At 49.3% G+C, this 27,449-nt stretch overlaps 1 protein-coding gene across 6 annotated transcripts in view; it reads right to left on the bottom strand.

Moving 5' to 3' along the window:
• Positions 1–440: 440 nt before the first annotated feature.
• The window catches only part of PIK3C2B (phosphatidylinositol-4-phosphate 3-kinase catalytic subunit type 2 beta), a 77,654-nt gene continuing 50,645 nt past the window's right edge, over positions 441–27,449 (bottom strand). For all 6 annotated transcript variants that reach the window (XM_061381923.1, XM_061381924.1, XM_061381921.1 and 3 more), the window contains 13 exons: positions 22,966–23,058; positions 22,027–22,156; positions 18,063–18,199; positions 13,628–13,797; positions 13,010–13,166; positions 12,601–12,710; positions 11,497–11,698; positions 10,941–11,065; positions 9,787–9,904; positions 8,449–8,530; positions 4,815–4,921; positions 3,171–3,299; positions 441–2,389 (listed from right to left, as the gene is read on the bottom strand). In XM_061381923.1, the coding sequence (XP_061237907.1) occupies positions 2,201–2,389; positions 3,171–3,299; positions 4,815–4,921; positions 8,449–8,530; positions 9,787–9,904; positions 10,941–11,065; positions 11,497–11,698; positions 12,601–12,710; positions 13,010–13,166; positions 13,628–13,797; positions 18,063–18,199; positions 22,027–22,156; positions 22,966–23,058 (1,749 nt within the window). In that variant the 3' untranslated portion in view covers positions 441–2,200. The remainder of the gene's footprint in view (positions 2,390–3,170; positions 3,300–4,814; positions 4,922–8,448; positions 8,531–9,786; positions 9,905–10,940; positions 11,066–11,496; positions 11,699–12,600; positions 12,711–13,009; positions 13,167–13,627; positions 13,798–18,062; positions 18,200–22,026; positions 22,157–22,965; positions 23,059–27,449) is intronic.

A 27,449-nucleotide genomic window follows, 5' to 3' on the forward strand; every position in this document is an offset into this window, starting at 1 on the left:
TGGAGGCACGCCCCCAGGTAGCAGTGACTGGTGAGCACAGTAAATGTTTGCTGACAGTTAACAAATGAGCCATGCCTACTTTCCAGCACAGCTGTAATGAAAAATGACATGTATATTAATACAATCCAAAACTATCAAGTGCTTACCAACTTAAAGGATTGTATTAAACACTGCCTAGAAAAAGTAGCACAGGTTTGGAGTCAAACCTGGGTTCAAATTCTAGAGCCAAGGCCGACTATGTCCTTAGGCAAATTACTTAATTACTCTTGTCTGTAAACTGGGAGATAATACTACTCACCTGATCAAGTTGTTGTAAGGAAAGATTCAGCTGACACATGCATATAAAAGTTATCGTTTATGGAACCATGACTAACATTATCATCTTCATCTCATATGTCAGATGTTTTAATCTAAACATGAACCAATTTTGAAAATGACAGTTTTGTTTTTCTAAACATCATTTATTAGAAAATACAATTCCAGAGAAAGTAGGAGATACAAGGACATCTGGGAAGTGGGTACAGTACACAGATCTCTTAAATCAGGGGCATCGAGGGTCAATGTAACATGAGCTACAGGCAAAAAGCCAGTAACACATCTCTGGTCCATTCACCTGGAGAAGTTCCACCTCTGTTCCCCACTCTCCCAACTCCTGCTCACAACAGCCAGCTATATTCTTGGCATTTTTACTTTAAAAGTTTATAACTTCCTTGCTGCTCTGTGGCTTTAATCAATGGAGCTTCTTTCTCCAGTTATGGAATGAGTTAACAAAAGGGGAAATTTCTGATCCTTGTTGGAGCTGGGGAGGACAATCCAAAGAGTATCCCCATTTAACTCCATTCCCAAATCACTGGACACAGCCACCAATTTAAAAAGTTAATATCAAATTCAAAGTTGCTCCTTCTTTTTTCAAGGAAGACAACCCTTTGGAGTAAAGCGCACGAGTGAATTTCAAATCCATTTGGTAGGGAATGAAGAGTAATAAGAAATCAGAGACCCAGTCCCTCCCTCCCAGCTCAGCTCAATCCAGCCTCCGCGCAACCAAAGAAAATCACAGGAAAAAAACCAGTTTTGATGGGATCCCCCACCCGCACCCCTTTTCTTCAGTTAGGGCATCCCTTTGGCTCCAGAATAATAGGTTTATGGCCCCACAGAATGGAAGAAATTCTTATAAAAAAAATGACAGAAATGGAGTTTGGGAGAGAAGCAGTGACAAGAAAGGAGTGGCAGGCGATGAGGAAAGCCCCCGAGGCCAGCCAGCAGGCGGCCCCGCCCCAGGGCCACGGCGCCCACGGTCACACCGGGCAGCAGTCCATCCCACCAGAGGGGGCTGCAGGGAAAGGCCCACGGGGGACCACCCCAGCGTATTCACAGGGACAACACAGTCCCCAGAAAGGCTGACGGAGGGGCCGAAGATGGTGTTCAAGGCATGTCCTAGCAGAGTAGGGCAAGACCAGAGGAAAAACTCCCCCCAGACGAGCCCAGGTCCCTGAACACAGGTCCTCTGCAGAACCCCGACCGGAAGGCCCTTCCGCACACACACAGGCATCACATTGCTCTCCTTTGGAGGCAAAATCAGACAGGCCCAGCATGCAGGCCTCAGTCAAGCACACCCAGCCCTCCCTGCCCCTCCCGACCTCCCTCAGGGAGGGAGGGTGCTCCCCGAGGGCCCACTGGGCCCCTCCCCAAATAATTCCTATAGATAGAAACACAAAACAACAAACAAAAACCTAGGGAAAGTCCAATAAGAACCTTAGTCAAAAAAGTCCAAACAGTCTTCCTCTTTTGCCTTCTGGGGCACATGTAAGTCCCTTCTCACAAGGCTTCCTGTCCAGTTAGGACAACATTACTATTTCATTTTTTAAAAATAAAAATAAAGATACCCACCCACCCTCCCGCTAAATGCTACTTCTACAGTGCACCTCACACACCTCAATCCAGGCATTGTTCCCTTGACACAAGGTAAACTTAAAACTTTGCTGCAACCTCACAGCCTCCACAGGGCTGCTCATCACAACCAACTCAAAAGCAGTCTGCAGAGGAGGGGCCAGCAGAGAGCATCTCTACTCTCCTCGCCTCCCACCCTGGAGGCCAGGACGGCAGGGAGCCCACCAAGGGCCATGCCCCTCCCCAAGAAGGGACGAGTCCTCTCCCCAGCTCTGCCGTGAGCCTGGGGTCCCGGGCCGGGGCTCCGCTGTGTTCATAAGGTCTCAGGACTTCGAGATCCCAGTGCAAACCAGCCAGTCTTCTCCTGGGCCAGGTCCAGCTCTCGCAGGCGGATGTGCACTTCCCCGAGGAGCACGTTCTCCCAGAACCCTTGCTCACTCAGCACACTCAGCTGCAGCTCCCGCTGCTGCAGGTCGCCCTTGGGGATTCCATCATACACCAGCTGCAGACGCCAAATTGGGAAGAGAGGGAAGCAGTGAGAGAGGGAACACGGAAGGGGGAGATGCTCGTCTGTGGTGGTTCAGGGACTTGCCTGGTGGATCAGTGGCTAAGATTCCAGGCGCCCAGTGCAGGGGGCCTGGGTTCGGCCCCTGGTCAGGGAACTAGATTCCACTGCCACAGCTAAAGACCTCACATGCCTCAGTGAAGATCGAAAACCCTGTGTGCCACAACTAAGAACTGGCACAGCCAAATAACAAATAAATACTGGGGGGAACAAGTGAACCTAACAAAAGAAAAAATGTTCTGGTTAAAAAAGAATGATAGTTTGTGGTGGTTTGATCTGGCTGAGCGTAAGACCACTTTACCTCCCCAAGCAAAGTCCAAGGGAATACAGAAGGCATACAGTACCCAAGGGGACCTTCGAAGAACACTGTTCTCAGCTCAGGGTTCCAGCAAAAGAAGGCTCATCATCGGGGCCACAGTTCATTATCAGCAAAGGACCAGCAGGCTCCTCCTCCCCACTGACCACGCCCAGCTGTGGAATCCCTACCCTAAGTATCAGCAAACTTTTAACATAAAGGGCCAAATGCGGAATATACTAGGCTCTGTAGGCCATACCGTTTGGTCTGTGTCACACATACTCACCCCACTGGTACACCGTGAAAGCACCACAGGCAAGACTTAAATGCACAGGAATGGCCCTGTCCCTGTACGGCTTTATTTACAAAAACAGGCACAGTTGTTTATCAGCCCCAGCCCCACCCATCACCTTCTCCACATACCATCTCATTGTAGGTGGGGTTGCAGGTTTTCCGGGCCACTTTGGTTTTCTTCTTAGTGGTTTTCTGAGGGTCAGGAAGGAGGTAAATCTTGACATAGGGGTCGGGATCATTCCCATCCTGGAGCAGTTGCTGCAAAGGGAATGAGAAACCGTCTATCTGCCTCTGTATCACCATTCCTGTAGCCATTCCCTGACCCAGCCTCTCTTCCCCGACACCCAGCTTCTTGCAATGCACAATAATTTATGTTTCCCAGCCAGCCTACTGCATTCTGCCAGAAACACCTACCACGGTAACATTAGATGTCATCCTAAAACATCAATCAGATCACCCATGATATCCAGTTCTATACTCTGTATATGAATGCTCAGGGCACACCATAACTTGGTCTGTTCTGAATGAACCACAATATCCCCAGATATCTTCACCCAATGTCTGTCTACTTTGTCATTTGACCCAGGAAACCCGTAGTGAGAGATAAGCAGAGAAATGAGTCAGAGAGATTAAGTTGCTAGTTCAAGGTCAGCCAATTAGTGACTCACTCCTTTTAAAATGTCAGTCAGATCTTGGCATGCCTCTGCTCAAACCCTCCAGTGGCCCCCATCTCACTCAAGGAAAAGCCATGCTCCTGAGCGCAGGACCACGGCTCCGGTCGGCCCTCTCCGACCTCAGCATCCACTATTCTCCCCCTGCTCCGGTGCTTTCAGTCACACTGGCCCCCGCTGCAGGGCCTGACACACACGGCCCCCTCCCTCACCTCCTCATTAGTGAGGGTTTCCCTGGCTGCTGATGCCTTCTTTCCACCCCGGTATTCCTTGTCTGCTTTCTTTCTTACCAAAGTTCTCACCACTGTCCAACCTGCCATGTATTTTACTTAACCGTTTGCCTCTGCCTACTAGATCGTGAGCTCCCTGAAGGCAGAGACTTTATTTTGTTTGCCCTCCTGTCCAGAGCTAACGTATCAGTGCCTGGCACGCAGTAAGGGACTGATGAAGATTTGTTGACTAAAATGAATGAGTGATGCTGTGAGAGTGAAGCCCCGTCACCTCTGATTCCAGAGCTCATGGACCTCCTGCCACACATCAGTGCCCCAACCTACAGAAGTCCAGCACTCTGTAGGTATTCTATGAGTTCCCTTCCCCTTCCACTCAGAAGGTTCTCAGAAACATATCAAAAACGTAGGAATTATACACCCCCTTGATTATGCTTGAAGGATGTCATATGGCTGCCTTACCTCTATAACCAGGAAATAGGCCCCTAGGTCTCTCTCTTATAATAATCACCATAATAATAATAATACCAGGCACTATGTTAAGTACTCTACATGCATTATCTCATTTAACCCCTGTAACAACCCTATGAGGCAGACACTAACCTTATCCTCATTTTAATGAGACTAAGAGTAACTGGGCTACTTGCCAAAGGTCACAGGTAGTAAGAAGCTGTGTCCAGCATTGCTTGGTCATACCACAGGCCTAGCATGGGAGCAGGCCCATTGGGGATTCATTTAGTAACTTTTGTGATTACTCTTCATTTAGTAACTTTTGTGATTACTCTCATGAGAGGGGGGTACAAAAAAGGTCTCATCAGTCAGAAAAGTACCAGAAGAAAGATAAAGATGCAAATGAGGACTGTGCATGCACTTACCAAGCCCCGAATGTGCATCACCATGATGAAGAGTTTATTGTTTTTGTAGGAGATGGACAGTTTCACCTCTCCTCCAACCCTCCCGACTGGCCGGGCCCATGTGCCTTCTGTAGGGACAAAGGACAGAGAGAAAGGTCAGGGGGCCAGCCCTGTCCCCATCAGGTGCCAGGTAGATGTCTCTGTTTTCTTCTGACCCCCTGCCCTATCTCCATGTCAGATTCCTGATATCCCACCAGGGATCAGCCACGTGGCATCTGCGAGCATGACTTAGGTTGGTGTCTGCAAGCATGACTTGGATTGGGGTGAGTCTATCGAATTTCAGTCTGTAAATAGATTCAGTCCCCGAGAAATCTGCTCAAGGAGCTGTGGACCCCACAGATTCTTTAGCCGGTAAGCAAAGGAACAGAGATGAGTCAAGGAGAGAGACCTGGGAAGAAATGGGGACAGGAAAAATTACCTTTTGGAAGGTTCAGAGAAGTTAAATTGGTTCTTAAATTGAACAAAGGGAAAACCACTAGGCCATTCAGGTATGACCTAAATCAAATAAATCCCTTATGATTATTCAGTAGAAGTAACAAGTAGATTCAAATGACTAGATCTGATAGAGTGCCCTAAGAACACTGTATAGGAGGTGGTGATCAAAACAATCCCCAAGAAAAAGAAATCCAAAAAGCAAAATGATTGTCAAAGGAGGTCTTACAAATAGCTGAGAAAAGAAGAGAAGAGAAAGGCAAAGGAGAAAAGAAAAGATATATACAACTGAATGCAAAGTTCCAAAGAATAGCAAGGAGAGATAAGAAAGCCTTCTTAAGTAAACAATGCAGAGAAATAGAAGAAAACAACAGAATCAGAATGGGAAAGACTAGAGATCGCTTCAAGAAAATTAAATACCAAGGGAATATTTCATGTAAAGATGGGCACAATAAAGGACAGAAACAGCATGGACCTAACAGAAGCAGAAGATACTAAGAAGAGGGAGGAAGAATACACAGAAGAACAGTACAAAAAGGTCTCAATGAACCAGATAACCATCCTGGTGTGATCACTCACCTACAGCCAGACATTCTGGAATGAGAAGTCAAGTGGGCCTTAGGAAGCATTACTATGAACAAAGTTGGTGGAGGTGATGGAATTACAGTTGAGCCATTTAAAATCCTAAAAGATGATGCTGTTAAAGTGCTGCACTCAATATGCAAGCAAATTTGGAAAACAGCAGTGGCCACAGGACTGGAAATGGTCGGTTGTCATTCCAATCCCAAAGAAGGACAATGCCAAAGAATATTCAAATTACCACACAACTTCATTTATTTCACTTCCAGATATACAAGCTGGGTTCAGAAAAGGCAGAGGAACCAGAGATCAAATTGCCAACATCCAACAGATCATAGAAAAAGCAAGGGAATTCCAGAAAAACATCTGCTTCATTGACTATGTTAAAGCCTTTAACTGTGTGGACCACCACAAACTGTGGAAAATTCTTAAAGAGATGGGAATATCAGACCACCTTACCTGCCTCCTGAGAAATTTATATGCAGGTCAAGATGCAACAGTTAGAACCAGACAGGGAACAATGGACCGGTTCAAAATTGGGAAAGGAGTACGACGTCAAGGCTCTATACTGTCACCCTGCTTATTAACTTATGCAGAGTACATCATGAGAAATGCCGGGCTAGATGAAGCTCAAGCTGGAATCAAGACTGCTGGGAGAAATATCAATAACTTCAGATATGCAGTCAATACCACCCTTATGGCAGAGAGCAAGGAGGAACTAAAGAGCCTCTTGATGAAGGTGAAAGAGGAGTGTGAAAAGGCTGGCTTAAAACTCAACATTCAAAAAACTATGAACATGGCATCTGGTCCCATCACTTTCATGGCAAATAGAATGGGCAAACAGTTGGAAATAGTGACAGACTTTATTTTCTTGGGCTCCAAAATCTCTGTGGACAGTGACTGTAGCCATAAAATTAAAAGATGCTTGCTCCTTGGAAGAAAATCTATGATTAATCTAGATAGCATATTAAAAAGCAGAGATGTTACTCTGCCAACAAAGGTCCATGTAGCCAAAGCTATGGCTTTTCCAGTAGTCATGACTGATGTGAGATTTGGAGCATAAAGAAGACTGAGTTTCAAAGAATTGATGCTTTTGAACTGTGGTGCTGGAGAAGGCTCTCGAGGAGTCTCTTGGACAGCAAGGAGGTCAATCAGTCCATCCTAAAGGAAACCAGCTCTGAATACTCACTGGAGGAGTAACAGGGTGAGCACAGCCCTGAGCAGGCAGCCCCTGCTGGTCCTCATCACTCTGCACCTGTTACTGGGCAACAGGTCCTGCTCAGCAGCGACCCAGGTACCTCAGCAGACCCTGCCCACAAGCAGCCACTGTCAACGAGCAACGTCCGTTTCCTGCTCAGCTACTGGCCATGGCTGCAGCGGGCCCCGCCCACTGGTAACTGTCAGCGAGGGAGCACTGAGGAAGTGACTGAGTCAAGGGTCGGTGGTATGGTGGTCATCAGGTGGAAGTGAGGTAAGAGGCAGATCCAGGCCTTCTCCTGGAGGCCCTCCAGCTTACCCAGCCTCAGGCCAGTGGTGAGCTGGGGGGCCCAGGGAATAGACTGGGGATGACTCCTGGCAGCCCTCACTCAGGCCCTCCACTAGCCCTGGCCCTGGCCCTGAGGAGTGGTGCCCCTCTCCCCTATCCCTGTCTCTGTGACCCTCTAGCAGTGGCCGTCTGCCTGGTCACAGTCCGGGGGACCTGGTCTCCCCATTTGGGCAACATGAGGAGACTGAGGACCAGCTGGGTTGGATGCCAGGCTCCCTCAGGATGACAGCTGGGCAAGACATGGGAACCTGGCCCTGAGGAGCTGCCAACTGAGATATGCCTCCCCTTAGCCAGCTCTGGGACCTTGGAGGGTTAAAGTTGTGCCTTGGGACTTTGCCCTTTCTTATCAGGACAGAGAATAACATTCGTCCGGCAGAGATTCACAGGAACGTTGTTACCTGACCACTGGCCTAACTTCAAGAACAAGACTCTGACACTGAGAAGTCTGCAAGAACTAACCACATCCATCCTTCACCTTTTGCTTTTAAAAGGCCTTGCTGAAAGCTCTGAGTAACATTGGGGTTCTTAGGGCATGAGCCACCCATCTCCTTGTATGAATCTGTAATAAACCCTTCTCTGTTCCAAACTCTAACGTTGCGTACCGATGGGCCTCACTGTGCCCCGGGCACACAGGCTTGCGAATCTGGTAACACAAGGACTGGTGCTGCAGCTCCAATACTTTGACCACCTGATGCAAAGGACCAACTCATTAAAAAAGACCCTGGTTCTGAGGAAGACTGCAGGCAGGAGGAGAAGGGGAAGGGCAGCTCCCGTACTTTGACCACCTGATGCAAAGGACTGCCTCATTAAAAAAGACCCTGATTCTGAGGAAGACTGCAGGCAGGAGGAGAAGGGGAAGGCAGAGGATGAGACGGTTGGATGGTATCATCGACTCAACGGACATGAGCTTGAGCAAACTCTGGGAGATGGTGCAGGACAGAGAAGCACGCAGTCCATGGGGTCACAGAGTCAGACACGACTGACTGACTGAACAACAAGAGGGAAGCTGGCAGAAATGTCACAGCGACAGCACCATACCTGAGGACTTGGGAGCCAGGCTGCTGCCTGCCGTCTTCTCATCCCTGGGCAGGGGGTGGAAGAAGGTGTACACCAAATCACACTGGAACAGAATCAGAAAACAGGGTCACTCCTCAGTAAGGCAATGGTACAAGGAAGAAAGGAACTCGTCAACATCAAGAGAGACTTACAAAATGTGATGACCAAACGTAATGTGCAGTTCTTATTTGGGTCATGGCTCAAAAACACCAACTGTTTAAAGAATTTCGGAGACGACAGGGAAATTCTAAATGTGGGCTAAGAGTTGGGTGGTGTAACAGCGGTCCAGTTATGTAAAATTATGTTCTCGATTTTTAGAGATGCACAGTATTTAGGGGTAGAATGTCATGATGCCTTTGACTTACTTTAAAATATTTCAGAAAAAACAGATGAAGCAAACATGGCAAAAAAAAATGCCTGTTTAGGTGATGAATATATAGGTATTCATTATACTGTTTCTCTATTTTTCTGTATGTTTGAAAGTTCCCATATAAAAAAGTTTTGGAAAAAAGGAAGCAAATAAAAGTATTCACATCAACTCAAAAGCAGTCTGTCCTTGGCATTCCCTGGCAGGCAAGTGGTTAGGACTCAGAGCGTTCACTGCCTGGTCCCAGGCTCAATCCCTAGCTTAAGCCAGCCTTGGACAAGGACTATAAATTCTACTTTTGAGAATGTTTTCTAAGCAATTAGGGAAACAAAAGCTAAAATGTGTGACAATACCCACTCTAGCATTAATAGTGAAAAGGTGGGGAGGGGCATGATCTAAATATCTTTCAAGAGGTGAATGGTTAAAGAGATGGTATTGCAAGTCAGTGTATTAACTTGGCATAGATATTTAAAGTTACGCTAACTATAAACACTTCAGTAAAAATAAAAAACCACTATAAAACTATAAAAGTCACATTGATATATGGCCAGATAGGAAGGAAACATGGAAATGGGGTTAGACGGTTTTTTAGGGTCAAGGGACTCCTGATGACTCTCTGTCTTTATGACCATTATAAAACCAAATTATAACACCATTTGTTTAAAAGAAAAATTCAGGTGGTGCACATACTCAGCTTGTTCAGAAACCTTCCATTTCCTCAGGCTCCTGCTTAGCACAAGCACTGTGTGATGGCAGCTGACACGGATCTGTGTCTCCGTGTGCCCGGCTGCGTGTCTGGGTGTCACGTTTCTGCGTGCAGCTCAGTGGGGTTGGTGCCACGACCCACTGCCCTCCCCCATGCCCGGACAGGCCCAGAAAACGCAAGCGCGCCTCGGTCCACAATCCCCACCCCTCAGCGGCGCCAGGCCGGGCAGGGACTGAGGGCCACCCACCTCGGCCACCTCCGGGGCCGCGTGGACCAAGTGCCAGATGTATCCGTTTAGCTCCTCCCGGCGCCGCTCGGCCCCTGCCTCTCCTCGCGAGCGGCCAATCACGAAGCGACTGGGGAAGCTGGCGGCCGGTGAAAAGATGGTGAAAAAAGGAAGCAATAGCCTTTAGTCCCATTCCACTTTCATTTTCAGCCACCTGATCCGCATTTCTCCCTGGCCTCCCTCCCCAGGGACCTCTCCCCTACTCCATGCCTCCCCCGGCTCCCCAGGTCTGTGCCGAGGACGCATGCGCAGCATCTCCCACTGGACGATTCCACGGACCACAGAAGAGAAAACCAAAGTGCTGAGCAGAGCACTACAGCTGCCCAGAAGTGCTCAGGCAGCTCCGGAGCCTCCAGTTTTCCTCATCATGGTACAAATTCTATTTGAAAATCTGCTCCTTAAAATTGTTGTAAAACTCATCTAACATAAAATTTACTGTCTTACCCATTTGTAAGTGTACAGTTCAGAGTTACGCACACTCACACTGTGATGTAACCATGATCACCATCCCTCTCCAGTCTTTTCCTCTTGAGAAACTGAAGCTCTGTACCTATTAAGCAGCTCCCCGTCTGCTCCCTCCCCCTGGCAACCCCCATTCTACTTGCTGTTTTTATGAATGTGACTACTCTAGGTACTTCATATAAGTGGAATCATGCAGTATAGTAATATTCCATTTTGTATATACACCACATTTTCTTTATATATTTCAAAAACACTTTTACTCTTTAGAAGATTAGACACTTCAAAACATCTTCAGACGCCAACAATCCCCTGCCTTTAGACCCAGTTTTCTGTCCTGGCCTGGAGAATCCCAGGGACGGGGGAGCCTGTTGGGCCGCCATCTACGGGGTCGCACAGAGTCGGACACTACTGAAGCAACTTAGCAGCAGCAGCAGCAGCTGCCCTGGCAGGTGCGCCCAGGCTTGTTTTTGAGGCTGGAGGAAGACCATTTGAGAGCCTCAGAAGCGCATGGCCAGCAGGGGGAGCGCTTGTCATCACACATGGCCAGTTAAGAAAACCGAGGACGCAGGTCTTGACTCCCAAGGGCCGTGCTGCCCAGCCCCTGGCTGCCCTCCCCGCTACCCCGCAGTGCAGAGAGCAGGCGGAGCACTTACCTGGGCAAGAGGGAAGAAGGGAAGAGCAGCCGCAGCTTATTGTGTAACTCCTGGAACTCCTCAAATGTCCGCTGGATGTAAGCGGCCTCGTGAGCATTCTCTCGCATCACCTTTACCACGTAAATCTGCAAAGCCCAAATCTTAGTGAACACCCCCGGCCAAACCAATGAAGAGGGCACGTGAGGGGACAGAGGGTGTGTGTGTGTGTGTGTGTGTGTGTGTGTGTGTGTGTTGGAAGAGTTATGCGTTCCAGAAGGAAGAGGATAAAAATGTCTCTAATGGAGACGAAGATAATATACCTATGCAGGAAAATGAAAGCAAAGATTCACAAGAATCCTTAGTTCACAAGACCCTTGGCTCAGAGGGAACAGCCATCCAACTCAGGTCCTTGACTGTAGGCAGGCACTTGGGCAGGGGAGGGGAAAGGGCCTGCAACTGCCCCCAGCGCAGGGTGCTCAGTCAGCTCCAGCACCCACAGTGTGGAAGGAAAGAAACAGAACCGCAACAAGCTGGGTGGCGGGGCGCAGGAGAGAGTCAAACTGGAGCAGACACTTACATAGCCCTTGTTGGGGTGGAAGACCTTCTCGTGGCGACAGAGAAATACATCGCTTATGCGGCCTGAGCTCTTGAGAGTGTGTGTTCGTGGAGCAAAGGAGAGGGTCAGCCGATCATCTGAGCCTAAAAACTTCATCTGAGCCAGGTTATGAATAAAAAAATTGAGCTTTGTGGCTACACTGCCAAGGCTGGACTCTATCAACCTGCAGAAGGATGGGAAGAAAAGGTTGCAACCACAGACCCAAGTCGCCACTGCCTGGGCAGAGCTGTATCTCAAGGAATATCACCCAACACCTGAGGCTAACACGCAGCTCAGATCAGATCATTTCCCCTGTGTGCTAGCCTTATAAGGACATGACTGCACACAATGATCTGAATACAGTTTACTCCTGTGGATCTTGGGGGTCTCATCTCCCCTCACTGCCCACCTGGGCCAAAGACGGTTAATCCACAGTAGGAAGGAACTGTGGGATGCCACCGTGGGGTCACCACGTGAAAGTCTAAATACTGTTGTCAAACTGAGTTTCAGCTTCAGTACAGCGGATCCCCACCAAACAAAACCCAACACAGAGACTTTAGTTCCGAAGGAAAGGTACTGTATTAGCCCCAGAGAAAATTTAACTCGCTAACTTCCCAAAAGGGTACATAATAAAATGGACAAAACCGTAGACATTCATTAGTACATAGGCACTTTCCTGCTTTCGTGCATAACGTGTCTAAAAACATCCAACATGGGAAAATGGAACCGTGAAATTCCATGTTCTGACAAGGGGGAGGGTCCTGATCGAGAGAGCTAAAAACTATTACAAAACCCCTACTGTACACGGCCCCACAGACAACGTCCTTGCCCGCGACCTGGTGAGAACGCAAGCGGGGGATCGCAATACCTCCGCGTAAAGGTTGGCACCCAAGTACAGGTGGGAGACTGAGCCTGAGAGAAGTAAAACGAGTTACCCAAGTCAGACAACTGACCCGTGCTGTCAACTCTAAGCTCTGCCACCAGAGCAAAGCCTCTCCCGTCTCCCTAGCCCAGCTCCTCCCCATCGAGCGGCCTGGAAATTACCTACCCAGAACGGGCAGCACTGTTTCGTGTGCAGCGTCTCACCTGGTGAAGTAGGTAGTGGCGTTGGCCTCTGTGTCCTGAGGCCTCAGGGCATCGTACACGTACTTGAGGTCTTCCAGGTCTGAGAGTTCAGGGATCCCACAGGACAACATCTAGAAGAGCAAAGAGGAGAGGGTGTCTGTAACGACCAGGAATTCAGCATTTCCTACAGCTTCGCTCCCTAACCCTTCCAGAGGGTGGTAGAGAGATGCAGTGGGCAGCGGCTGGCAGGCCACAGGAGCTGGGGGGTCGGGAGCAGGAAGTCAGACACCAGCAGACACCACCAGGTGGCCTGGGCCCTGGCCTTTATCTCGGGCTCAGAGAAGCAGATCTCCAGAAGCAAGATGGGGAGTCTTAAAAATGGTGTCAGATGATAAGACGGAGGGGTTCAGAAAGGGATGGAGCTCCTCACCAGGCCCAGAAGGTTGAGGAAGAGGTGGGTGTGCTTGCGAATGAGGTTGTAGGCTTGGCAGCAAAGGTCAACAAAATCATGGAAGCGGCTGGAAGGCTTGTCACCCCCGTTGATGACATACGCCATGTCCGAGGTGAAGACAAAGGGGGCGCGGTCCCTGAGCCAAGGGGAACACACAGGCAGAAGGTCAGCACGAAGGAGGGGGCTCACCGTGTGGGCTGTCGGGGGAGCGTCCCCTCATCCCTCAAAACCCGCGTGACACTGGATCCACGGGCTCCTCCAACACTGTTTCTTTTCCCACTTTAACCTCAGAAGATCCCCAGACACGTCGTTCACTGGTCCCTTGCCTGTGAGCTAGTGATGTCCCCCGGGTATCTGGTTTCTTTTGGCTGTGGTCTGGGCTCGTTTCCTTTGCTCAGCCCTCAGCAGGCAGGCAGAGGGCTGGTCCCTGCCTTCTTCTGCAAGGCCTCAGTGCTCTCTTCCTCAGAGCCGCTCAACCCAGGGGCCACACTCTGCAGTGTGCGGGACTTCTCCCATCGTGGGCTTGTGTTCCAGCTCTGAACCATTTCCGCTGACCTCCCGGGCCTATGCACATGCTGGCTTCAGGGCGCTACTTACCGCTTGATGTTGCCGAACATCTGGGCATGGCCCAGGAAGCGGCCGAAATCTATGTGGAACATGTGGCCAGTCGTCTTCAGCATGATGTTGTCGTTGTGTCGGTCACAGATGCCCAGGACGTAGGTGGCCACACAGCAGCCGGCACAGGAGTAGATGAAGTTCTCTACAGCCTGAGGGGATGGCATGCAGACGGCAGGATGTAAAGCTGGTGCGCAGGGACCCCAGGGGCAAAACCAGGCTGACCCGAGCCCGCCCTGACCCTCTCCCAGGAGCCCAGGGGCTCTCACATCTGCCTATTCAGCCTTCATCACACACTGACATACACACTGAGGCACACGGAAGCTTGTCCTGAATCTTATGGGGCAAAAAGGAGACGGGACATATATACACACATATATCCACTATCCGCAATATATCCATTATCTGCAATACATGGAAACTGGTTGGAAGGACAATGGACTGATTCAGGAGCCCAGGCTTGACCAGCCCAGAATCAGGCAGGCTTGATGTTTACAACTTTCCCGCCTGGTTGTGGTGACCTTAACTCAAGCACAGCACCGAGGCAGGAGACTCAAAGGTCCCCTCCTGATCCTGCTCAGAATTCTTCTGTCCGTCTCCTCATCCCTAATAGAGCTCCCATTTCCGGTGTTCTTGGTAACCAATAAATGCTAATCTACTTAAATGCGCTTCACTCCAAGGAAGAGCTGAGGGAGTTTTAACACTTCTAGAGGGTGTTTTACGCTTGAAAATCAGACATCTTTAGTGGGTAAAATGTGTTAGAGCTATTTCTGAGTTTAAAGCAGGAGGGGGAGGAGTAAGGGGTTGGATCTACCTTATTTTATCTGGTTAATATCTGCCCCCTTATCTGTCTTTGCAGTAAAAATGTATGGAAATCGTGAATGGACACTTTTCATCCTCCAAATCTTCTTTGGGAGGTTCAGAGAATTCCTAAGACCTCAAGAAAGACTCCTGAGTAGAGGCCACAGCTTTCAGAGCCAAGCAGGAAACTGGGCATGAGAGAAAGTTTCCCAGCTATAGGACATGCCCTCGCCACCTCCCTCTGCAAATTTCTACCCAGCCTTCAGGGACCTTCCTGAGTTTCCAGACCCTCCCAGCCCGCACGGACTCCTCCCTGCTGATCCCCTACAGGCACCAACATTCACTCAGAGTTCAGTACTCTCCCTTTCCCAGGGCCCAGGGATCCTATCTCCCAGCAGCCTCTTGGCTGCTCCACAGGCCTATTTCAAAATACAGAAATCTCCCAGCTACTTGTTAAATTACACCAGATGACTAATCCCTAGGAAGTTAAGAATAGAAAGTTTGTGAAGAACTCACAGAATGTACGTTCTGGAAAAAAAAAAAGATGACTTCTATGATAGGGAAATACGTAACTGAAAAGAAACCGCTCAATAACCCATCAACTCTCAGTCTTGACCATCCCTACCTACCTGTCTTCCTGTCACAGGTATTTCTGCTACCTGAAATGTATCTTGTTTTGACTTACGAAGCAGCTATATGCCTATACTATATCACAGAGTAAATGACTAAAGTCTCCTCACCTGATTATACAGGGTGTTAGCTGCTTACTTGGAGAAGGCAATAGCACCCCACTCCAGTACTCTTGCCTGGAAAATCCCATGGGTGGAGGAGCCTGGAAGGCTGCAGTCCATGGGGTCGCTGAGGGTCGGACATGACTGAGCGACTTCACTTTTCACTTTCATGCATTGGAGAAGGAAATGGCAACCCACTCCAGTGTTCTTGCCTGGAGAATCCCAGGGACGGGACATCCTGGTGGGCTGCTGTCTATGAGGTCACACAGAGTCGGACATGACTGAAGTGACTCAGCAGCAGCAGCTGCTTACTGGCGGGAAGTCTCAAAGTATAAAGAAAGTACTCCTGATTTAAGGGGTTTCATGTGTAAGATGGGGGTACTCTGTTTGCTGAGTAGGTGGCCAAGGGACAAGGATCTCTGGCACTTCCCTCCTGGAAGGCACCATAAGAAACCACCAGCATCATCCTAGTAGGAGGCTAGAGAGCTGGGAGTGACCTTTGAAAGACTGATAATAAACACTGAGATGCGGAGTTAATTTCTCTCTGTGTGTATTCTTGTTGTACAAACTTCTATTAACATTTATTATGACTCTTTATTACATTGGCAAGGAGTAATCACAATTCCAACACCAAGTACAGTGCCTGTCTATGGTGGCTATCTAATACCTGAAAAATACATGTTAGTATAAATAGTACATGGAGTCGAGGGAGGGTGGAAACAATATTACTTCTTTCCAAAGGTAGAGGACCTTAACATTCACAACATAGAGGAGGTGGGTTTGGAGGGATGGGGAAAGGGAGAAAGGGCTTTCCTGGCAAAGGGAACACTACCGTCTAAAGGAATCTAGGAAATGGAAGTGGCTGCCTAAGCTACAAGATAAGTGACCATAAGACCAGGAGGCGCAGAGGAGACCACAGGGGTCGGCGGGGCTGGGTTACAGAAGGCTTTGCAGCAGTGTCGTGGATGGGGAGGCGCAGTGGAGGAGACCACAGGGGTCGGCAGGGCTGGGTTACAGAAGGCTTTGCAGCAGTGTCATGGACGATAAGCTCATCTCTTAGGACACAAGGAGTCTTTGAAGAACAGAGAGCAAGGAGTGATATTAGCAGTTTACACTTTATTTTAAAAGCCTCAGAAATCAAGCAGAGAATGATAATGGGAAGAGGAGAGGCATTCCAGTGGTTCAGGGGGCAGACAGCAACCAGCTGAAAGAAGTGGTGAGAAGTAAGACAGAGTCAAGAGGCCTCTGAGGAACAGAATCAACAGGGCTCGGTAAAGCAGAGTGGAGGCATGAAGACTTCTGGCTCAGACCTCCCTGGCGATCCAATGGTTAAGGTTAAGAATTCACCTGTCAATGCAGGGGACACAGACTCGATGCCTCATCTGGGAAGGCTCCACATGCTGTGGGGCAACTAAGCCCAAGTGCCACAGCTCCTGAGCCTGTGCTCCAGAGCCCGCCCATTGCAGCTGTTGAAGACCACATGCCCTAGAGCCCGGCTCTGCAGCCAGAGAAGCCCACGCACAGCGATGGAGACCCAGCACAGCATAAAGCTAAGTGAAGTAAAATAAAAAGCAGAAGTCTCATGGCTCTGTCTTGGGAGACCACACAGAGAGTGTTATCACCCAGGAAACTCACCAAAACCAGGTTTCAAGAGGACAGAGAGCCAGAAAGCTCAGTTTTGACTTGAGTTTGACACACAGGTCAACACAAGCAGAGGTCCAGCAATCGGGCGGGGAGAGGGAAGAGGGAATGGCTCTGGAAGTCATCAGCAAGGGGGGATAAAGTAACAGGAGATGATGAACTGGCCCAAGAAGAGTACAAAGAGCTCAGCAGGCCAGGAATTAAACCCTGGGGAACGCAAACACTCACGGCCTTGGAAGACCATCTAATTACATGTTCACTAAACAATATTCTGATTATAATTTGGCTGCCCATGTAGGTTCTCCCTGAGGGATAAAAGGCACTGGTCAAGAAAAGTCAGTATATATAGATCCCCATAAATTAGCATTCTGGTTTAAGGTCATTCTCTTAGGAGCATGGTGATTATGACTTACTCTCTCTCCTTTAAACATGATTGACCCAGAGGCAAGAGCCATGAAGCTGTGGACCAGCCACAAAACCCAGCAGGTCACCAAGCCCTACCACCCAGGAAAGCCCCTCCCAAGGAAAGTCAACTACCTTTTCCATCATCTCTGTGTCATTATCTACCCTCAACCCTGCATGCCACAAACCAACTCCATAACTGGGAACAACTGAATGAACCTTAAATTCACATCTATGAAAAAGAGGAGTTGGATAAAATAGATATCCAATGGTAATTTGCTGTATGACTCGGGGAACTCAAACAGAGGCTCTGTAATGACCTAGAGGGGTGGGATGGGGAGATGGGAGAGAGGTTCAAGAGGGAGCGGACATATGTATACCTATGGCTGATTCATGTTGATGTTTGCCAGAAAACAACAAAATTCTGTAAAGCAATTATCCTTCAATTAAAAAAATAAATTAATTAAAAGAGGAGATGGATAAAATGATCTCTTAAGTTCCTTCCAACTCTTGTTCTCCAAAGCATCACTGGACTCCTCAGAAGGCACAGGAGGACCTGAATAGGACCCATGACTGAAACAGCACCCTTTCCTCCAAACTCAGTCTACCAGAGGAATTTAGGGAAGGGTTCCCAGCTGGATACCAGAGGATGTGCTTGGTCAGCTTACATCGGGCATGTGACCCCCCTCTAGACACCAGGAGGCACCAGTCCACCAAGAGTGTTTCTTCCCTCCCAGCACAGCTGAGCCACCTTCGCTGTGCACATGCAGGCCTTGGGGGAACACGGCAGGGCGCCAGGCCACAAGCATCCCACCCCAGCCTCACCCCCTCTCCAGCCCTACCTTCTCATACTCGTCCTCCCCAGGGTTGTGCTTCTGCAGCCAGTCGGCGAGGGGCCGGTCCTTAAAGGAACCAGTCACCCCATGCTCCACCTGGATCTTGCGCAGGGTCTCAGAGTTGGGGATCATCTCCACCATCCCTGTGAGGGGAGACACCGAGTCACTCTCCAGTGCAGAGAAAAGACATCTGTCAGGAGAGGACTACAAGAGCTTTGCTGGATGTGTCCCTATAAATTAAGCCCTAGGACATTTGGACAAACTTTGATGATAAGGGGGAAGATCAACCTTATACCTAAAGCAACTAGAGAAAGAACAAACAAAACCCAAAGTTAGCAGAAAGAAGGAAGTCATAAAAATCAGGGCAGAGATAAAATAGAAATGAAGAAAACAATAGCAAAAATCAATGAAGCGAAAGGCTCGTTCTTTGAGAAGACAAGCAAAATTGATAAATCTTTAGCCAGACTCATCAAGGAAAACAGTGAGGGGATTCAAATCAAGAAAATTAGAAATAAAAAAGGAAAAATTACACCACAGAAATACAGCAGGTCATAAGTAACTACTACAAAGAACTATATGCCAACAAAATGGACAACATGGGAGAAATGAACAAATTCTTAGAAAGGTACAACCTTCCAAGACTGAACGAGGAAGAAATAGAAAATGCAAACAGATCAATCACAAGTAATGAAACTGAAAATGCAATTTAAAATCTTTTAACAAAAGCCCATGACCAGATGGCTTCACAGGCGAATTCTATCAAACATGTAGAGAAGAGCTAACACCCATCCTTCTCAAACTCTTCCAAATAACTGTAGAGAAAGGAACACTACCAAGCTCATTTTACAAGGCCACCATCACTCTGATAAAAAATCAGACAGAGATGTCACAAAAATGAAAATTACAAGCCAGAATTAATGATGAACACTGATGCAAAAATCCTCAACAAAATACTAGCAAACAGAATCCAACAACATGTTAAAAGGATCACACACCATGATCAAGTGGGATTTTTATCTCAGGGATGCAAGGATTCTTCAATATATGCAAACCAATCAATGTGTTACACTATATTAACAAAGAAGAAAAACCATATGATCATCTTAATAGATGCAGAAACAGCTTTTGACAAAATTCAACACTGATCTATGATAAAAACTCTCCGGAAAGTGGCCATAGAGGGAACCTACCTCAACATAATAAAGGCCAAATATGACAAGCCCATAGCAAACATCATTCTCGCTGGCGAAAACCTGAAAGCATTTCCCCTGAGATCAGGAATAAGACCAGGATGTCCACGCTTGCCACTATTTTTGTCCACATTGGCAACACAGTTTTGGAAGTCCTAGCCATGGCAGTCAGAGAAGGAAAAGAAAAGGAGTCCAGATTGGAAAAGAAGTAAAACTTCTTTTTCACTTCTTAAAAAAGAAGTAAAAATTCGCCTGTGAATTTATCAATGGATCTGGTAAACCTGCAGAATACAAAAGTAATGCACAGAAAGATCCTGCATTAGTGTTTAGATTCCTAAACACTAACAACAAAAGATCAGAAAGAGAAGTTGAGGAAATAATCCCATTTATCACTGCAACAAAAAGAGCAGGAATAAACCTACTCAAGGGGGCAACACACCTGTGCTTAGAAAACTGTAAGATACTGATGAAAGAAATGACAGGTGACACAGACAGATGGAGAGATACACCCTGTACCCAGATTAGAAGAGTCAATATTGTGAAAATGACTTTACTACCCGAAAGCAATCTACAGAATCAATGCAATCACTATCAAATTACCGACAACATTTTTCACAGAATCAGAACAAAAAGTTTGACAATTTGTATGGACACACAAAAGACCCCAAATAGTCAAAGCAATCTTGAGAAAGAAAAATGGAGCTGGAGGAATCAGGTTCCCTGACTTCAGGCCCAGAGATTAAACCCACACACCTAGGGTCACCTAATCTATGACAAAGAAGGCAAGAATATACAACGGTGAAAAGACAGTTTCTTTCAATAATTGGCACCAGGAAAACTAGACAGTTACATGTTAAAGAATGAAATTAAAACACTGAAGACCATACACAAAAATAAACTCAAAATGAATTAAAGATCTAAATGTAAGACTGGACAAAATGCTTAGAGAAAAACACAGGAAGAACACTCTTTGACATAAATCACAGCAAGATCTTTTTTGACCCACTTCCTAGAGTAATGAAACTAAAAACAGAAAGAAATAAATGGGCTCTAACCAAACTTAAAAGCTTTTGCACCGCAAAGAAAACCATAAATGAGATGAAAAGACAACCCTCAGAATGGGAGAAAGTATTTGCAAACAAAGCAACTGACAAGGGATTTATCTCCAAAATATTCAAAAGGGCTCATACAGCTCAATATCAAAAAGACAAACAACCCAATCAAAAAATGGGCAGAAGACCTACATAGGTATTTCTCCAAAGAAGACATACAGATGGCCTAGAGGTACCTGAAAAGATGCTCAGCGCCACTAGGTATTAGAGAACTGTGGATCAAAGCCAGAATGAGGTCTCATCTCACACTGGTCAAAGATAAAAAAAACCTACAATCAATCAAGGCTGGACAGGGCATAAAAAGGGAATCCTCCTACACTGCGGGTGGGAAGTCAATTGACACAACCACTATGAAAACAGTATGGAGGTTCCATATGACCCAGTAAGCCCACTACTGGGCATATGACCTGAGAAAATCATAATTCAAGAAGACACACGTGTCCCAACGTTCATCGCAGCACTATTTACAATAATCAGGACACGGACACAACCTAAATGTCCATTAACAGATGAACGGGTAAAGAAGATGTGGGATGGATACACAACGGAAAGCTGCTCAACCATAAAAAGGAACGAAACTGGGTCATTTGTAGAGAAGTGGATGGACCTGGAGTCTGTCATACAGAAGGAAGTAGATCAGAAAGAGAAAAACAGATGTATAATAAGGCATATTTGTGGAATCTAGAAAAATGGCACAGATGAGCCTGTTTGCAGGGCAGAAACACACACAGACACAGAATGGAGGCAGCAGGGGACGACCTGGGGACTGGACAGACATGCACACTGCCGTGTGTAAAGCAGAGAGCCAGTGCAAGCTGCTGGATAGCACAAGGAGCTCAGCTCAGGGCTCTGTGCCGACCTAGAAGGCGGAATGAGGGGCCGGGGGAGGGAAGACTGAGAGGGGGTATATGTATACACGTGGCACAGTACTGTGCAGAATTATAGCTCAATCAAAAAATATATATATACAGTAAGGGGAAAGATGTTCCCCTGCTTTCATATTCCACACTGTGACTCTGTGGTCTCCCCAGCTCACAGCCATAATCTTTTATCGTTTTAATTTTTATTATGGGATTTCCAAATACATGTAAGAGTAAAGAAATCGTATCATGAACTCACACATAACCATCACCCAGTTTCAAAAATTATCAACACTTTGCTAATTTTGTTTCATCTATTTCAATCACCCAGCCCTGCTTCCCTCTTCTCACCTCCAGCCTCCTCCTGCCTCAATCCCATCTGGAGTATTTTTAAGTAAATCCCATACATGTCATTTCACTCATAAGTATTCCAAGTATAACTAACAAGGATATAATTCTGGCATTAAATCTAAAAATTTAACATTCTTTAATCTGATCTGATCTAGCCCAATCTATATGAAAATTTCCCACAACTGTCTGAAAAAATATCTTTCCACAGTTGGGTCTGTTAGAATCAGAATCCAAAGTCTACACAGTATACATGGTTGCTATGTCTCCAAGTCTGCTTTATTTTATGTCTCTCTGCCTTCATTTTTATGCTGTTCCATAGCTTCTAACGGAATAATCCTGCCCTTTTCATTTTCCTGGAGAAGCACAAAGTTCATGTTAAGGAACAGCAGAAGGGCATTAAGCAAGGACGCCCCCCACAGCAGCTGCCCAGCCATCACCCCACCCACCCCTGACTGACCTCTCCCCCGGCCGGTGGAGAAGCAGCGGAAGATGACCATGCGCATGTCCAGGCCCTCCTGGACCCAGATCTTGCTCATGATGCGGATCATCTGCAGGGTCAGCATGTCCTGGCGAAGGTCGTCCCCACACTGGATGAAGGAAGACAGTGACCAGGACCACCTCGCTCACCTCCCCCAGCTCACACCAGGCCCCAGCTCCCCCAGGAGGGCAACCGCGGCCCAGACTACAGAGGCCAGGCACTGCCCGGTTCCCCACCTCAGCCTTGGACCTGCTCACCCAGCTCCCACCAGGCCAGACACCAGAGAGGGGCCAACAGCTACACTTTATCCCTGCGCTACTGTGGTCTTTGCCCGACCCCACACCCCCATCTGAAGCCAAGTCTGGGGCCCTTCCTTCATGCAGCCCTCCTAACCATCCAAGTCAAGTTTACACCTCGGTGGAGCTTACGTACAGCACATGGATGTGACTAAGCCGTGCTCATGCCTTTCATTCCCCCCTGGACTGTGTGCTCTGAGGCTATATCTATTCCTCAGAATCAGGGATGGACCAGTTAGAGGGACCTCAAGATTCATCTAAGTCCAACCTGTACCTGATACATGAATCTCCCCCTCAGCATGCCTGTCACAGTCATTCAGGCTGAAAACCCGGGACAAGCAGGGTAGCACCTTATCCGCTCCCTTGCTGGCCTTCTAGAAAACACTTCTGACACAGGCTGTCAGCTGCCTCCCCGTACATTCCAACACTGTTCCTAGTTCTCTGGGCCCACACACAGTCCATCTGTTTCCTCTTTCAGCCGATAGTCTTTCATGCACTATAGCAGCAGCTTGAGTGCGATTAGTAGGACGAGAAGGGCCCTGAGGCTGTTCCTGCCCGCCTTGGACTCCCTCCTCTCCTCTCTACTGCCTACACCCCACCAGGCTCGAGAGGGGGTCCTCACCTTGAAGATGACACGGATGTTCTCGCCCAGTGGGTCCACGTTTTGGAAGGAGAGCTTGAGGGGAACGGCGTTGGAGTTGAAGTAGGAACAGTCCTGCCGCCGTCGAGAGGGTAGTGGTGAGGGTCAGGCCGGCCCAGCCCAGGCGGGAAAGTGGCCGCCCCAGCGCTGCAGCAGCGGCCGCTCACCGTTTCCCCAGGCCTTTGCGGGCCCACCCTCCTCTGCCTTCCTGTCGCCCTCACCCCGTCTAGTGTGTTAGGGCTTCAGCTGCTGCGCCTGACCTCCTACCCGTCCCGTTCACTCCACTGCTCCACTGCATGACTGCTGGCAATCAGGTGTCCCGTCTATACTCTCCTCTAAAACGGGGCTCACAGTACTGACTTCACGAGAGTGGTGAGGGTGAAACCTGACATCAAAGGGAAGCACCGAGAACACCGCGGGGCACAGGGGAGGGCTAGACAGACGACAGACGACAGACCGCCAGCAGGCCTTCAGCCTCGGCATCACCACGACAGAGCCTGACCCAGCCACACTTAGGCCCACACACACTCACCCCACACACACACACCCCACCACAGACTTAACCCCACCACACACAACCCCCCCACCACACACCACACCCCCACACCACACATTCACCCCCACCACACACACACTCCCCACCATACACCCACACCACACACCACACACCCACACCACACACTCACCCCCACACCACACACCCACACCACACACTCACCCCCACCACACACCACACACCCACACCACACATACACACACACCACACACCACACCCATACCCACATCACACACCATACACTCACCCACATCACACACCAGACACTCACCCACACCACACACTACACACTACCACCACACACCACACACCCATACCACATACCACTCACTCACCCCACACATACACACCCACACCACACACCGCACCCCCACCACACACCACACCCCCTACCACACACCCACACCACACACCACACACCCACACCACACACCCACACCACACACTCACCCCACCATACACACACCCACACCACACACTACAGACTCACCACCACACACTCACCCACACTACACACTACACACTCACCCACACCACACATCACACACCCACACCACACACTCACCCACACCACACACCACACACTCACCCACACCACACACTCACCCACACCACACACCACACACTACACACTCACACCACACACCACACACCCACACCACACACTCACCCACACCACACACCACACACTCACCCACACCACACACTCACCCACACCACACACCACACACTACACACTCACACCACACACCACACACCCACACCACACACTCACCCACACCACACACCACACACTCACCCACACCACACACCACACACTCACGCACACCACACACTCACCCACACCACACACCACACACTACACACTCACACCACACATCACACACCCACACCACACACTCACCCACACCACACACCACACACTCACCCACACCACACACCACACACTCACGCACACCACACACTCACCCACACCACACACCACACACTACACACTCACACCACACACCACACACCCACACCACATACCACAAACTTACCCACAACACACACTACACACTCACACCACACACCACACACCCACACCACATACCACAAACTTACCCACAACACACACTCACCCACACCACATACCACACACCCACACCACACATCACACATTTACCCAGACCACACACTTACCCCACACACCACACACTCACCCGCACCACAAACCACACACCCACACCACACACTTACCCACACCACACACCATACACTCACACACACCACACACCACACATACACACACACCACACACCACACCCATACCCACATCACACACCATACACTCACCCACATCACACACCAGACACTCACCCACACCACACACTACACACTCACACCACACACCACACACCCATACCACATACCATAAACTTACGCACAACACACACTCACCCCCCCCACATACCACACACCCACACCACACATTTACCCAGACCACACAACCACACCACACACCACACACTCACCCACACCACACACTTACCCACACCACACACCACACACCACACATACACACACACCACACACCACACCCATACCCACATCACACACCATACACTCACCCACATCACACACCAGACACTCACCCACACCACACACTACACACTCACACCACACACCACACACCCACACCACATACCACAAACTTACCCACAACACACACTCACACACCCACACCACACAACACACATTTACCCAGACCACACACTTACCCCGACACACCACACACTCACCCGCACCACAAACCACACACCCACACCACACACCACACATTTACCCAGACCACACACACACCCACACCACACACTAGACTGACCCACACCACACACTCATCCACACCAAACACCACACACCCACACTACATACTTACCCACACCACACACCCACACCACACACCACACACTCAGCCACACCACACACCACACACACATCACACACCCACACCACACACTCAGCCACACCACACACCACACACTTACCCACATCACACACCCACACCAGACACTCACCCATACCACACACCACACACTCACCCACACCACACACTCACCCACACCACACACCACACACTCACCCACACCACACATCACACACCCACACCACACACCACACACTCACCCACACCACACACCACACACTCACCCACACCACACACTCACCCACACCACACACCACACACTCACCCACACCACACACCACACACTCACCCACACCACACACCACACACTCACCCACACCACACACCACATACCCACACCACACACCACAAACTTACCCACACCACACACTCACCCCCACCACAAACCACACCCCCCACCCCCCACCACACCCCCACACCACACACTCATCCACACCAAACACCACACACCCACACTACATACTTACCCACACCACACACCCACACCACACACCACACACTCAGCCACACCACACATCACACACCCACACCACATACCACACACTCACCCATACCACACACCACACTCACCCACACCACACACCACACACTCACCCACACCACACACTCACCCACACCACACACCACACACTCACCCACACCACACACTCACCCACACCACACACCACACACTCACCCACACGACACATCACACACCCACACCACATACCACACACTCACCCACACCACACACCACACACTCACCCACACCACACACCACACACTCACCCACACCACACACTCACCCACACCACACACCACACACTCACCCACACCACACACCACACACTCACCCACACCACACACCACATACCCACACCACACACCACACACCACAAACTTACCCACACCACATACTCACCCCCACCACAAACCACACCCCCCACCCCCCACCACACCCCCACACCACACACTCATCCACACCAAACACCACACACCCACACTACATACTTACCCACACCACACACCCACACCACACACCACACACTCAGCCACACCACACACCACACACACATCACACACCCACACCACACACCCAACCACACACCACACACTTACCCACATCACACACCCACACCAGACACTCACCCATACCACACACCACACACTCACCCACACCACACACACATACCACACACTCACCCACACCACACACCACACACTCACCCATACCACACATCACACACCCACACCACATACCACACACTCACCCACACCACACACCACACACTCACCCACGCCACACACCACACACTCACCCATACCACACACCACTCACCCACACCACACACTCACCCACACCACACACTCACCCACACCACACACCACACACTCACCCACACCACACACCACTCACCCACACCACACACTCACCCACACCACACACTCACCCACACCACACACCACACACTCACCCACACCACACACTCACCCACACCACACACTCACCCACACCACACACCACACACCACAAACTTACCCACACCACACACTCACCCCCACCACAAACCACACCCCCCACCCCCCACCACATACCCACACCACACACCACAAACTTACCCACACCACACACTATACACTCACACCACACACCACACACCCATACCACATACCATAAACTTACCCACAACACACACTCACCCCCACCACACACACACCCACACCACACACTACAGACTGACCCACACCACACACTCACCCACACCACACACCCACACCACACACTCACCCACACCACACACCCACACCACACACTCACCCACACCACACACCCACACCACACACTCACCCACACCACACACTCACCCACACCACACACCACACACCCACACACCCCCACCACACACCACACACTCACCCCCACCACACACACACACCCACACCACACACTACAGACTCACCCAC

The sequence above is a fragment of the Bos javanicus genome, chromosome 16 (assembly GCF_032452875.1).
Source record: "Bos javanicus breed banteng chromosome 16, ARS-OSU_banteng_1.0, whole genome shotgun sequence".
NCBI classification, from domain to species: domain Eukaryota; kingdom Metazoa; phylum Chordata; class Mammalia; order Artiodactyla; family Bovidae; genus Bos; species Bos javanicus.